At 46.4% G+C, this 15,215-nt stretch overlaps 1 protein-coding gene across 5 annotated transcripts in view; it reads right to left on the minus strand.

The window, feature by feature from the left end:
* The window catches only part of LOC135906235 (protein DOP1A), a 62,681-nt gene that overhangs the window by 46,366 nt on the left and 1,100 nt on the right, over window positions 1-15,215 (minus strand). For 2 of the 5 annotated variants that reach the window (XM_065437532.2, XM_065437531.2), the window contains exons 1-5: window positions 9,062-9,401; window positions 6,919-7,083; window positions 3,357-3,709; window positions 2,615-2,804; window positions 1,505-1,680 (exon numbers count right to left, since the gene is read on the minus strand). In XM_065437532.2, coding sequence (XP_065293604.1) covers window positions 1,505-1,680; window positions 2,615-2,804; window positions 3,357-3,709; window positions 6,919-7,065 — 866 coding nt within the window. In that variant the 5' untranslated portion in view covers window positions 7,066-7,083; window positions 9,062-9,401. Of the gene's footprint in view, window positions 1-1,504; window positions 1,681-2,614; window positions 2,805-3,356; window positions 3,710-6,918; window positions 7,084-8,372; window positions 8,502-9,061; window positions 9,403-15,215 lie in introns of those variants that run through there. The other 3 variants (XM_065437528.2, XM_065437530.2, XM_065437529.2) reach the window with 3 other exon arrangements.

Below are 15,215 nucleotides of genomic sequence, written 5' to 3' on the forward strand. Positions count from 1 at the left end.
CGTCCAGCCCTTTCATGCGAATCTATGTCCAGCGCCAAATCCACAGGTGATGTCAAGTGGCACCAAAACCAACGTTCTTGAAGCACGGGATGCCTATTCCTGGACGATCACTCAATCATAGCCTGATGCGTGGCACTACAAGCTAGCAGCCGCTATCTCAAGCACCATACGTCGGTGGAACATGGATTTCCTTATTTTTGCTGCATTTTTCTCACCAAAGTGCACATTACGCACTTGACTGGGTGTGCAAAAACCATCATGTCAGTAGCAACATGCGCCACGCTTCAAAGGGGCAATCAACAAAGAAAATAGCAGCCATGACTTGTTTCCTGCGACGGAATCACTTCCGGCGCTTGGCTATTTTTGTAAACAAAAACGGCAGCGCCCACATAAGGGTAATATGGTGGTATTTTAGTGCGAAGCAATCGTATTTAAGCGTATTTTGGAGCCTGATAGCCTTGCGCAAGAAGGTAATACGCGGGGTTAATTTTCGATGCACGATTGTAGTACAGCGACATTTTATAGTCAAGAGGTAAGAAATCGATTAAATCCTTCAGGCGTTTGCCAAGGATAAGAAAATATATAGTTTTCACGAGAATTTCATTATCATGCATTTCAACCGTATACAAAATTTTAAAAAAAATCGCCTATGCAGATAGCATAGTCAGAATAATGTAAAAGTATTCCAGTCAGTTTTCATTTCAAATTCATTATTAGCCCTCGATGATGCACAACGTGGCACAACATGCGAGTTTGAATGTGGTTCAGAAAAATATGCAGTAAATGACAACATAGTGCCTTGGGCAAGTTGCTCTATATTGAACATATTGTGAAGATGTTCAACAGTCTCGCATCTAATGACGTTCGCCTCTGCTGCAAAGCGCTTGCTTCTTTTGACGCTCTGCTTCATTGCTTGACAAATGTGATAGTGGGAGTCTGTGTCAGCAGGTGCCACCCGACTATGTGGATGGAATTTGTTTTAGCTCTTCGGCTGCAGGATGTCCATGCGTGCAGACCAACTGCATAGTCGGCACTCTTCGTGGGACTGTCCTGCAGAGGGCTTTCCTTTCACCTTTGGAGTGAGGCATCATTAACTAGCACGAGCAAACAATCGTTCAGACGTGACACCTCCATTTGTGGGACCATTTGTGGGTAACCATTTTTTGCACGGAATCCTTGCGTGAAGAGCAACTCTACATTCCTCGATTCGCCAAAGAGCCTTATATTCCTTGCATGAATACGGCTAGCTGACATTGTATGAAAAGAGCAATAAATGCCTCTTTTTGTACGCACTACTGTGTTGTCAATGCCTACCACATGCAGCATTTTCAGGCCCCACAGTATATTCCCTCCTTTGTCTGTCCAGTGCATACAACTGGGCAAAGAGTAAATGGATACAGTTACGTACAACATTATAAAGCTCAGCACAAACTGTTACGAACAGCATCCAGCTGATAGAGAAAATTTTAAAAAACTTTAGTCGGAAAGCGATTGGCTGATGTACCGATTCAGTGACATGTCCCTCCGAAGCAGGACACCCAGAGCTGCTGTGCAAATGCGGACCCTGTCAGCAGAGACCAACTGACAGTTGTGCAAGGGAAAGCCCAGCAGCAAGAGCTCCAGTGTGCTCCTCTGCACCAGGATGCTTGAGTCCTGAAGTGAAGCACACAGCGCTTGGACCTGTCATCAGAGAGGAAGCACACAGACAAAAGACATGTCAATTCTAGACAATGATGCAGTGGTTTATTCCTCCTCTGATTCTGCACCATGTATTTTCATGACAAGCAAAAACATGTTTACCACCATTCGCAGTCGTTACTTAAAAGTTTACTTTACTTTACGGAAAATGTACGGGAATATTCTGCAGCTACTCTGTCACTGTATTCATTTTGAGATGTAAATAAATAATAATAATTATTATTATTATTATTAAGTAAGGCTATGTGAATATTCAAAATGTTGAACACAAATCAAATAATCTTTGCGTTTCAATTCATGCTCGATACAAGAATTCAGTATTCGAAATTATCCATGTTCAAGTATTCCACTTATTGCAATCTATAGGGTGAAAGAACCAATGCAAGTGGTGAGTTTTCTGAATTAGCATCCGGCTACAGGTAAGCCACGATTGTTGTGCAAAGGGGCGCCAATTCATGAGTGCCTGTGTGGAGCAGCTAACTTCTGCACAATGATTTCCGAGTCAGTCAATACGGATGCCTCTCCTTGAAACAGCCCAGGGATTTGTTCTATCCAGGCAAAGCAGTTTTTTTACTCAGCCCGTCTTACCATGCAGGCAAATTCTTGCACTATGTGTGTTGCTGTAGTATCACAGTTATCTCGTTCAATTAATGTGCATCTAGTGACATGCCTTTCCCTTTCATTTACTGTCACTGTCATGGTGAAGCAGACAACTAGAAGCACTTCCTGATTTACAAGCTCCTCAATTGACTATGTCGGTTGGGTTCAGTTTAGCTTAATACACATATCAAATAATGTAAATAATAATACATATGCCCTTTTTACCAAATAGCCTTAATGAAACCTTTATAACTTTTCAGTGCCGATATCGTACCATTGCTGATTATAATGAGCGATAATGTACAAGAATGCCTACCATGCTGTCAATGTCAGTGCCAATGACATATAGCTGGTCCTCCATGCTAAGTCGCCGGTTATAATGGGAGACAATGAAGTTGATGGCTGCCTGACGGATCCCCGGGTTACACAGGATACACTTCCACAGGCTGCCATAGAAGTAGCTCTTTTCAACTGCTACACAAACATCAAGAAGCAGCTTGTCGGTTCTGTAGGTAAATGAACAGAAAAGGAGAATAAATAAATGGTCGTTCAGAAAGGACATTTCCAGACTCTACTCAATGCTGCTGCCCGTGCCTTATCAGAAGCAGTTCAATTCTAACCGAAATGTGAAATTTTAAAAGATATGCAATGTTTCTTTTTTCTTCACTAAATGCTAAGGCTTAACGCTAAAAACTTCAACAAGGTTTGTTGTATGCATTGAGCATTTTAGTGCCGAGAAACAAGGCTACAAAATGTAGGCCTCCCCACCCTACCCTCAATTTTCTTTATCCAGGCCCCCAATTTTCTAACTTCCCTTCTCTCGGTATTACCCCCGCTACCATCATAAACCAATGAACGCAGCTATGTCATTACACACCCCCCTATTTCTATGACTAATCAGCCAGAATGTCACCAACACACATGCAATCTATAAGCATCATTGTTGCTCTTTTTTTAGAATGTTAACATAATACCCTTCACTTTCTTTTTGATTATTTAATGCACTATGCGTGAGGCTTTTTTGCACCCACGCCGTCTAGCATGTAGATGGAACATACCTTTCGTAGTAGTCTGAACCCTCTTCAAGTCCCGGCAGGACACCAATGAGGAACCCGTTGAGTCCAGGCCGCAGACGCTCGCCCAGGGGCAGGAAGTGTGTCTCGTAGAGACTGAGCAGTGCGGGCCGCACATTCATGGCAGCATGCGCCAGCAGTGGGAACAGGCCAGCTCCATACAGGAAGAGCTCTTGGCCGAGCCTCTGGGGCCCCACTGCCCTCAGGATCAGGTCGTAGGACTCGAGGGCCTTGAGGTGGACGCCACTGGGCAGGGCCGGATGCATGCATTGTGCCAGTCGCTTGCTGACCGTCAGCCGCCGAGGCACCACCTGGTACTTGAGGTGGCTGGACACCACCTGCATGCAGTGTCATGTGGCCAACGACAACATCACTATTTAGTTTATTCACTTATTGATTGTTCTTGACACTAACTAAACTGTAATTGGTTATACTAACAGTAATTAATTTATATACTAATTGTGGTTTATGTGATTATTTGTTGCGAGTGGCAAATGCTTTGTAAGTTATATATATTTGCTATTGTGTAATGAGTTTCTCTTTAGTTTACTGATCATCAGTTGATAACCTCAAATTTTCATGAAGTCCCCCCCCCCCCCTTCCTCCCTTCACTGCAATGCCATCAACTGATGCCATGGGTATGTGATAAATAAATAAACAGATAGATAAATAAATAGATAAATAAATAAATAAATAGATAGATAAAATGTTGGTACACTGAAAATAAACCTGTTACGCATTGGGTGAGCACGCATGTTTCGATGTGGTCATTCCTCCAGTACGTGGAAGTTAGGCCCCGCAGTGCATGCCACAATTAGAGGGACATTAAAAAGAGACATTAGATCAGTTAATACTGACAAAGCGCCATTTCAACGCTATATTTTCGTTAATGTTGCAGTCATTGGTTAGTTATTGGAACAGAAAATGAAAATCAAAGTTCCATTTTTATTTTTGTGCTGATACACCCCAGCATCACTACAGCATCACACTTTTTATATATATATATATTTTTTTTTGTTTGACTACTGTGGCTCACTAAAAAGCTATTGAAAATTGTAGAGTTCAGCCTACGGCTCTTTTAGAATACAAAGCAGTCTATCTTGAGTGACCAAAAATTAAATATGCTCGAGCAGACATCCTCATGTTCATGATGTCATGGTGAGCTGATGCTGAAACTCCAAGGCAGTGTTACCACCTGTCGTGCATTTATCTTTTCACCCTTTCTGGCTTACCAAGCCTTTTCTGATGGCAAGAGTGGCTTTTTATTGGTGTTGTAGAAGGGCAGTTCACTAATACAGCTCAAATAACTTTTCTATTTAGAGTCCCTTAAGGTGCACATGACATGATAAAGTGCGTATAGTATCAACAAAGCGTAGTGGTAGCAAACATATGGGGCAATTTCAAGAATGCAAGAAAGAAAAAAAAATGAACATGGAAATGGTCCAAATAAGAGAAAAAAAACTGATGGTTTATTAGTCATCTAGTAAAAGACAACCCTAAGCAAATCCCTTAATAATGTTCATGCTCAAATATATGAGAAGCAAATTTATTATGTCAAAAACCATAACAAAACCCGGTGTGTGTCGGATTTTACGGTACACAGTGCCCCAGCAGCTAGGATGATTTATGTCGAATTGTATTCAAGACAATATCTGGTGGCAAGAATCACGACAAATAAAATTACCTGAGAAGACTTTAGGAAACATGTGGAACACAACATTTGCAGACCTTGATAGCTGTAAATTAACATGCTGTGACAACACTAGAGCAAAGACAGAAAGGGCCTTTCATTCAGCGTGATGTTTGCAGTCTGCTCAACTAACAACAATCAGTTCCCTATCAAAATCTGTTGCCAACAAAATGTTCTGGTTTTTAATGTTGCTAATACATATCAGTTTAGAAAAACAATAGTAGCATCTCAAAAGGCAAAGTATTTTACTTCCACAACTAGGGTACACAATGGTAGCAGCGGGCATCAGTGGGAACTAACATCAACACCACCACACATCTGAAACATCACAGTGTGAAGGAAGTTTGTAGATGACCACCCAGGGGCACTATGTTGCAACAGTATATCACACTAAGTGATTCATCTAAGTGCAGGCAGAGGTCTGCACCTAGCTGGTGATGGAACTTATGGTTATGATAAAAAGTTATTTTACACAAGAGAATAGTGAGACCACATCACGCGATCAAATAAGGGCCACATTGCAAGGCCTATTATGGCACAAAAAGGACATATAACAAGGTGCTATACAGAATTGTCACAAAAGTGCACATTGCCAAAGCGCGCGCCGTGTTATCACCCAAGCCAGCGAGGAGTATGTCGGCTTCCCAACAACTTTGACAGAGGCAGCGCATATGCCACAGACAACAGACACGATCAGTGACTAGAAACTTCTACAAGATACATGAAGGAAAGGAGACGGATGAGTCACCACCCTCCTCGAAGACCTTCCAGTGGCCGCACCCGAAAATGCCTAGAAGATTCTCAAGGCTTTGTTCATGCTATGGGAGCACAACTCCGTGAGAAAGTTGAAAAACGCCGATGGAGGCAATCAAAGCACCGTGCTGGAATCAGGGGGAATCTGACCACGCTGGTGAAGAGATGCGACGCATAGACCAACAGTCTGCAGAAGAGGGGATTCCCTGGCAAGCTGGCCGACGAGTTTTCTTGAGCGTCTGCATTTCCCGAAGAAACTCCTTCGAGATTTGCCTCGAGCTATACAGAGGATGTTTGGCTCAAGACCAACACAGGTGAATACTAGTGGACACTTGGGGTGCGATCTTGTACGCGTTCCAAAATAGAACGGAGGCGGTCCGTTCTACCGAGCCGCACATGCTTGGTCAGTTTGAACGGTGAAGAACGCCATAACGTCAATTGTGAAGTGATATCTGCTGTCAATCATTCCGTGTTGTCTGCTATCGGACAAACGCAACGGAACGGACCGCCAATTTCGTGATGGAAAGAACGGACCGCCTCCGTTCGAGTTTGGAACGCGTACAAGATCGCACCCTTGGTGCTCCTATTCATTCTGTAGTGTACTTGTTGAACTCTTAGTGCTTGTCATTATTTTGCAATGTTTTGTTAATACCCATCTGAATCGCATTGTGATGTGCCTAGAAGAAGTGTGCCTGTATGAATGTAACTGCCTTATTTGAAGCACACATTTTGTTGAGCTCTGACAACTCTGGGCTCTGACTCTGTCTTTGGACCACAACAGGTGTTCGCTGGTACACTAAAAGGGCTCCTACTTAGTCGTCCGTGCTTTCGTGGGGTTATTTACAGAGGCTGGTAAGTCACCTTTGGAATTTGGCTCGGCGATGGCACGTTCACGGGGTGTCTGGCAAGAACATAAAACATTAAACAACACGTAACGAACAGACACGAATGCAACATACAACGATGTCACCAAGTAACATCAAGTCATGGTTAGAACAGACAAGCACTGGTTTCACTGCTTGCTGAAATTAAAGGTCAACTGCTACATGCTGAATCCAGCAGATAGCTATAGTGCTAAAAGTCTGCTATCGCACACTTTCATACCTTATTGAGCTTGCCAAGGGCTGAAATGAGGTCAGCCCATTCACTGGTGTTATCAAAGCTCTTGAGAGCTTTGTCGATGGCAGTGACATAGGAACGGTACTTGGCGTCACCAAGCAGCTCGTACTCTTCAAGAGCCACCGTGCCCATGTCTGCAATGGTCAAAGCCTGAACAAAAAACAGAAAAACAGCTTTTTTGTATCAGAGAACCGCAAATACATTAGCCCTGCACTCTTTTTCACACAGAGCTACAGTGTTGAATTTGTGCACGAGCTCTGGGCCACACACAAATTTTGCATGCTGAAGCATCTGGAACAGCCAAAAAGCGTCATCTCACTGCATACAAGGGCTGCTGCTCATGGCACAACATTCTGAAAGGTAGCGCACAGCAAAACACCTCCGAGGGCACATTGACGCTAAGCCATAAAAATGAAGGGCAAATTACTTTAGTAGTAAAGTACTACTGAATGCACAGTCTGGCTTTCCTGCCATGGCTTTTGTCCCATTAAAACGAGACATTTTTTTTTTCTTATCAGGGGCAGATGTTTTCAGGCCAATCATTCCTCCAAATTGGCCTGTAGCAATTGAAGATAATGACTTTTTTTCTTTCATTTTAACAAAGCCCATTAACCAACCAAGCCCGAGCTGTTCTCATCTTGGCTGTTTACCAATGTGGGCAAAGTTTACGCATTTAGGCCACTGCTCTTCCTGCTTTCCTTGTCCTAGATAAGCCATGCTAGTCAACTTGGTTTGCATCTTGCATTTGAGTTTCGGCATTTGCACACATTCTTCAAAGCTTTCGATTCCTTTTGCTGTCATCTGTTCATGTAATTATGCTCAAACCTTACAGATATGCTGAGAGAAAGTGCCTCTTTATGAGCAACAGGTGTCTTATTGATATTTTGGATAAATATAAGAGATGAACTACACATGCACTATATTTTTGGAATGCAGATATAATATGCAACAATTTACTGGAGTAAATTCGTTAATTTCGTACCCTTCTTTTTTTTAGAAATGAATTTTTTTTTTAGGGAAGGTTAACACAGTGCTAACTTGTTACAGCAGATGCACCTGTCTAGCCACCCGTGCTTTCGCAACTATGGGCAATGGATGTTTCATGCCCTGCGCTGCACAATAAGCCCCACATGACAGCAATGAATGGCAATCGTCATCCAATCTACAAGGCCGCATCAGCTAAGCGCAGCAGCACTCGTAATAGGCACAGCTGCAGGTAGTACGCTCATAAAAATGTGACGACTCTTATGTGCAACCTGCGTCAACTGCTTAAACGCACTTTGAAAGCCCAAACTGACAATGTTCAACATTCTTCAGCTACATTTGATACTCGAGGACAACTTTATGTGCTTCAAATATGATACGCTCAGGTTGCGTTTTTCTGACATTGTAACTGAAAATTTACTTCGGCGGATTACAAACGACAAATTCTGACAAACCTGCAGCAGCGCCGAGACTTCACGAGAACCGAAACTTGCAGCCGAAACTTACACAGGCCATGCCATCGCGGCATCTAGTTTATTTCACAGTCAAATTCAACATGGTTTTGGAAACCATGTCTACTTCACCCTAAGGCACACCAGCGCAAACGTTCAACAGGTGAGGAAATTAATGTGTAAAAGCCACCGTGATCTAGTGCTATCCGGTTTCTAGTGGCGAACAGCCTAACGGTGAGAAACGACGTTATCAGACGAAAGCACATGACTGGGCAATTGTTTATTTACAACATATTGCGTAAGCCGTATTCGCAATGAGGGTCCAAAACAAACACTGGATATAAGCCTCACGGTGCATTCAGCAACGATGCGCAACCGCCAGAAAACGGCTAAAAGCGGAACACCGGGAACTCCGCACGAGAATGCGTCCGCACATTTTCCGACAGGAAACCATCACACACGGCTCATCAAGACCTTCACACCCTGTCAAAAGCACCTGTCACCTAAAAAACGGCGGCCGACGAACACTTGCACATGAACAGCAGGCGACGCCCAATGATTGTTCCCAATTGCAAGTAGTTGTGTAATATGCACTATCAATCGAGAGGATCGTCACGGCACCATGCAGAAAACGGAAGAGAACAGCGAAGTCGCTGGACCTAGCGAACGACCCACGGAAGGCCCTTACATACCCAAAGCTCCACATGGCGCGGTGTCTGGTAGCCTGGTAGGCGGTAATTTCACATTTCTCAGTCACGTAGACGACAACACAGCGCAACAAGATAACATCGCATTTTGGTCCCAAAAAATCATCGGAACGCGTGACGGACAGTAAAATCAGCGCACTGCTCGCGCTCGCACACGCACACCACGCTCACATTCCCCAGTGTGAGCAGCTGACGTTGAAGCGACCGCGAGTCTGAGTGGCCTAATGCCTGATGGCCTAATTTCCAAATTATAAACATTGTGCAATATCAGTTCTGCAGCTACATAATTATATATTTTTAGATTGAAATGTACACGTAGAGAAAGACAGGTGTATTTTCTGCCTTTTGTTGTCTCAACATGATCTTAGCGTACTGATGAGGACCTACTGAACCTGCACACAAATGTCCCTTGCCCAGCACGCCTCTTTTTTTTTTTAGTTCAACTTATTTACCGCTAGGGACAACGTACCGGCAGAGTGGCGCTAGTTATAACCTGTTCCCTGTCGTCTGCTTGCGTGGTTTGTTCAATGTTCGGTCTGCCATTTCGGCAGGCACAAAGCACTTGTCTCAGTGGTGAACGTATTAATTCATCAATATAAAAAAAATTTTTTTCGAATGTTTTGCGTTTGAATAGTGAGATTAGTAGGAGGAGCGGTGCAAGAAAGGCAAACAACGAGCATAGATGGCAGCTGCAACGCTAGACGGCATCACTTTCCCTTTCCTAGCCTCCGTATGAGACTCCTATGTTTTAAAATAATTTTTGCATATACTGACTTTCTTGATTAAATATAGCCTAATGTCAGAGAAGACATTAGGATTTACTGCTGTGTGCAGTAATGAAAGAGAGGATCTGGTAAATGCTTTCACATGCAATTACTGCGCCCGATATGTGTGTTGAGTAATTGATCAAGTCATGCTTCAATGTGAGCATTGCTTTTTTTTTAAATATTGTTACGGGGCCGTCACGTTGCCCACCCTTTTTCTCGCCTTCCTAACACGACTGCAACATCTACCTGCGAGGACCTCCCATATTCCACCCGTGCCCGCTGCATCCGACAGTATTGTGGGCATCATTCGCCGGAATATGAAGCTGCCTCCCCAGGTTCGCGCCCCACACGATTCCCATGCAACCATATATATCCCCCATCCAGACCGTTGTTCGACAAGAATTGATCAACATCAGACTCCAATCGTCAACAGACCCGATCGACTACCGCTGACTTGTCGTACGTACCCGATCCACCACTTTCATACGCTCGTCCTCGTTATCGAAACCGGGAAGAATGGCGCCCTTCTGATTTATGACAGGCCAGCTGCTTCTGCTGTTGACGCGTCGGACATATTTCCCGCCATAGTCGAAGCTCTTGAAACTCTCAGCCTTGGCCGTGCTTTCGTAATACCCGCGCCCACCTGGCATTCCTTGCCCGCCGACAGGCATTGCAGAAAACGCCGCTCGAACATCTCTGCCCGCACGACCGAACCGTTCCCCTTCGCAACGCCCACATATTTCCCGCTCGCACCGCCTCGTTGCTCCCCGTCTCCCCCTCATTACTCCCGCCGCTCCTCGGAAAACTAACGGGCGCAGCTCCGAGAGCACATGGGCCTGTCATGACTAAAGCCCCTCCATCCACGCGCCACCGCCGCGTTCTCCTGGTCGGCGGAAACGTGTATAGAGGGGCTTTAGTCATGACGACCCGACACGAAATTCCTCTGCTTACTCTGTCTGGCCATTACAACCTCATCAACGCGTGGACGGGTACCTGTAATGTCACTGCAGATTGACACAGGAGCACACATATCGGTTATGAATTCGAACCTCCGTACGCGCCAACTCCTGCCCTACTCGTTTTCCTCTGCGCAGCAGACGGTGGAATTCCAGCTGTCCCTGGGAAGTGTGCAGCTCGTGTCACTGTAGCCGGACGGCATACTTCTGCTTTGTTTTACGTCTTGGAACAGCGCCCATACAGGGTGTCCACCAAGTTGACATTTCCCAATTCCCCGAGTTTTCCAGCTAGGTTTTCCCTGAGCACCTTTCCACAATTCCCTGAATGAGCCAGAATTTTGTTTTATGTCAAGACAGGCTCGATACCATGTTGCCCGATGCTGTCACTCTATCAAGCATGTTGAAACAAAAAAAAACGTCTTAATCCAGTTTGAATAGTAAGGATAATATCTATTTTATTTTAAAAGAAAACAGAATTAAGGAAGGTGTTAGTAAAATGCACAGCAAAAAGAATGGTAATAACCATTCCAAATTGAGTCGAACATTTTCAAATACGAACAAAAAGGAGATGCATATATTTTTGAATATGAGCTATTTCAATCAACTGATAGCAAGCTCATCGGTATGAGGCCTGAACTTTGTCACAACTAAGATTCTTTCGCAGCTGCTGGGAACTGTCAACCTTAACTGTGCTGACACTCTCAGCCCGTAAACATCTCATTGTTGCGTTTCACTGCTTTAAAGAGTATTTTGGTTTGGATGAGAGACACCTGCATCTCGGAGTCAGCTAATACTTTTTTGAGTTCAAGCTCCTTCAAAGAGGCAGCGGCACGCTTCCTATTCGGTTAATTCCTCAGTGCGTCTGTGCTTTAATTCTGTTCTCATCCTCCTCCTGCCACGCGTTCACACCATGGATAATTTGAAGCATCCTCTTGGTCAGTTGTACAGCCAACGTCCGATTTTTCGGACTCCCTAGGAGCCGCAAAAACATCCGAAAAATCTGGCAGTCCGAAAAAAATGAATGCATCTCTTTAACTGCCCTTAAGGGCTAAAAGTGCCACAGGCACGTCCGAAAAAGCTCTTAAGGCCTACCAGTACACTTATTAGGCATTTCGGTGCTCGTACTGTGACGGGAGACGGGGGTGCACGCGTGGATAATTAGGGAATACATACTGTGTCCCGTGACATTTGCCCCTGCCCACGCTTGTTATGATTCACCGCGTAACATTGCTATACTGAGGCAAAGCTAACTTTCGGAGATTAGCATTACGCAACGCGCTGTGCTCTGCGAGCTTCGAAGCCAATCGCGAGGATTACAAAGGCGGTGTCGGTGTCATTGCTGACAGCGGCGAATCCTTTCAATGAAGAACACGGCAAGAAGCTTAATAGCGGACGTAGAAGCAGCTAGGCCTAACGTTGCCGCGGTGGTGGCTACGGATGCCAGCGGATCTGCGTGCGAGAGTACCTGTAGGGCATCTGGAAAATCGGTCGTTAACTACTCTGGCAATACTTCGTGCCTATGACACGGCGTCAATGACGATTCGTTGCGATTCTTCTGTTACTGGAGCCAAACACGACTTTCGTTCCCTTTCAATAAAGTTACAGCTAATTTTCCCTGATAGAAGCACGAATTCCCTGAGTATTTCCAGATATTCAAATTCCCTGAGAATTCCTGGCTTTCCCGGTGAATAGACACGCTGCCATACGAAATCATATTAGGCCTTGATTTTCTGTCGGCGCCTCTGCGGGTGCTGTCAACTCGCCCTCCCGCATGCCGTTGACCCTCCTGATCACACGCAGAGTCGACTATGTGCCACCGATTACGTTCGTCTCCCTCACCGAGCCGTGGCCTATTGGCCTCGAGCTCCACCACTGGAAAAGCTGGCGCCACCGTCGGCGTGACGTGCTAGGAGGGATCACGTGGACATAGCGGCCGCGTCGGCTGCTTCGGGCGCGCCGAAGCGAGCTGAAAACGAGTTTAAATTCCCTCGTACGCTGCGGTTTTCATTTAGTGGCGAAATTTTCCCGCTTCGAGTGTCTCCTTTACAACGCTTGAAAGCACTACAATAGGTAGTGGCTGCCTTTGAAGGCGCGCGACATGGTAGGCTACTGCTCGGTGCCGCAGGGCCGGACGCACGTAACGGAGGCCGGTGTCAGCCTTATTCACACGTAGCCGCAGGACAAGAAGCTGTGTGAAGCTTGGCTCGCGAAACATAAAACCGGCAAACAGTCATCGGCTACAACTCGGGTATGCAGGAAGCACAGACGCGAGGAAGATTTCTGCTACGGCGCCCGGTCTGCGATGTTCTGAAAACGCGCACTGAGACGCACGCCCGAGTCCGCTGCCCGACTAATGTCACAACGGTTTGGTCTATGAACTTGTCGATGCTATAGATACTGGCAAGTTCAGTGGAGTGGAAAGGCAGCGGTAAGCAGCACATTTAAAGAAAGCATGGCATATGGTCATGTTTGTGTTATGAATTAATGCACTGGATTACAAAAAAGGAGCAGCGGGAAATTGCACGCTGAGAACGCCGATAAACATACAGTGCGACGCAACTCGAGAAATAGTATCGAAAGGTCAAAGAATTTTGAAGAAAAAAAAGATTGAATCGTCGCGACGGCACATCACAGTCCCCCCCGTAGGCGTCGAAGTCTCTACAATGAAATGATTTTTGAACAGCTCTGATAGCGCCCACGCAACAATGGTTGCTTGTATACTGTCAAATGCTCATATTCTGCGGCCTAAAGTTCATGGCACGGTGCGAAAACGCGCGCGCGGAGAAAGCGAAACAGTGCGTGGACAAGCATGCAGACGCGCAGTCGGTCGCTGCGAATCTGCGCGATCGCTGCATTGAGGCTTCATTCTATTACGCTCCATTTAGTTATACAAACACTGTAAGAACATATTTCACATAGTTTGCCTTCAGCGTTTACCTACCTTTCACGCAAGAAGCCGGTACGGGAGACTCCATCGCGGCGACCGCGCGCAGTGGCGTTCACTGTACGTATTCGGTAAAGAGATAGCGACTGTAAACGATTGTGTGCTTTCAGTTTGCCCAAGATTATTATTTAGACAGTAAGAAACTTCTCTCGTTTCGAAAGTACTTACAGAAATGTCCGGGAAAGCTCGCGCGTGGTGTGTTCAGTGAGCGCTGACAGCAAACCCTATGAGGAGCGCGCCACGTGATCCCTCATACTACGCCAGCGAGGCGCTTCCGATAGAGGGCGACTCCGTAACTCCTCGCCGCCAATATTGCCGTTTCACCGGATCCACTCTTGACGCAGAGCGTGGCATTCCAACACACAGTCGTCTGCATAAAAGACAATGACACATGTCTTCCTGTTGTGAATTTCGGCCTCTGCCCTCAAGTGCTACCTCAAGGCATATCTCTTGCGACCTTGGCCTCGGCTTGCGACTAGCATATTTCTGCCTTAACTGGTGACACTGCGTCACCAGCTCTGTTGGTTCGGGCCCTAAAAGCCCAGTATCAGAGCGTACATTTCACGAAAATGATCGCGCCGCACTTCGTTGCCTTCTCGCTTCATGCTGGGACATTTTCGATCTCGATTACCGGCTCCTGGGCCAACGTTCATTGTGAAACATCGGATTCGCACGGGATTCACCAGCGCTGTAGCGATGTGGTGGAGTTTCGTGAAATTCTTGCCGTGCGCCATGTTGGCCGGCTTCCTCAGATCGCGGCTTCCCGCCATGTTGGCGGGCGCCATCTTAAACCCATCGGATCGAGGAAGAAGGTTGGCGTGGACTGCCATCTTGAGCACCCAGGCGAGGAAGGCGCCGGTTAGCGGTGCCATGTTGGCCGGCTTCCCCAAATCGCGGTTTCCCGTCATATTGTCTGGCGCCATCTTGAACCCATCGGATCGAGGAAGAAGTCTGGCGAGTACCGCCATCTTGAGCACCCAGGCGAGGAAGGCGCCGGTTAGCGGCGCCATGTTGGCCGGCTTCCCCAAATCGCAGCTTCCCGCCATATTGTCTGGCGCCATCTTGAACACATCGGATCGAGGAAGAAGGCTGGCGAGGACCGCCATCTTGAGCACCCAGGCGAGGAAGGCGCCGGTTAGCGGCGCCATGTTGGCCGGCTTCCCCAAATCGCAGCTTCCCGCCATATTGTCTGGCGCCATCTTGAACACATCGGATCGAGGAAGAAGGCTGGCGAGGACCGCCATCTTGAGCACCCAGGCGAGGAAGGCGCCGGTTAGCGGCGCCATGTTGGCCGGCTTCCCCAAATCGCAGCTTCCCGCCATATTGTCTGGCGCCATCTTGAACCCATCGGATCGAGGAAGAAGTCTGGCGAGTACCGCCATCTTGAGCACCCAGGCGAGGAAGGCGCCGGTTAGCGGCGCCATGTTGGCCGGCTTCCCCAAATCGCAGCTTCCCGCCATATTGTCTGGCGC

Source organism: Dermacentor albipictus, chromosome 5, assembly GCF_038994185.2.
Source record: "Dermacentor albipictus isolate Rhodes 1998 colony chromosome 5, USDA_Dalb.pri_finalv2, whole genome shotgun sequence".
In the NCBI taxonomy this organism is placed as follows: domain Eukaryota; kingdom Metazoa; phylum Arthropoda; class Arachnida; order Ixodida; family Ixodidae; genus Dermacentor; species Dermacentor albipictus.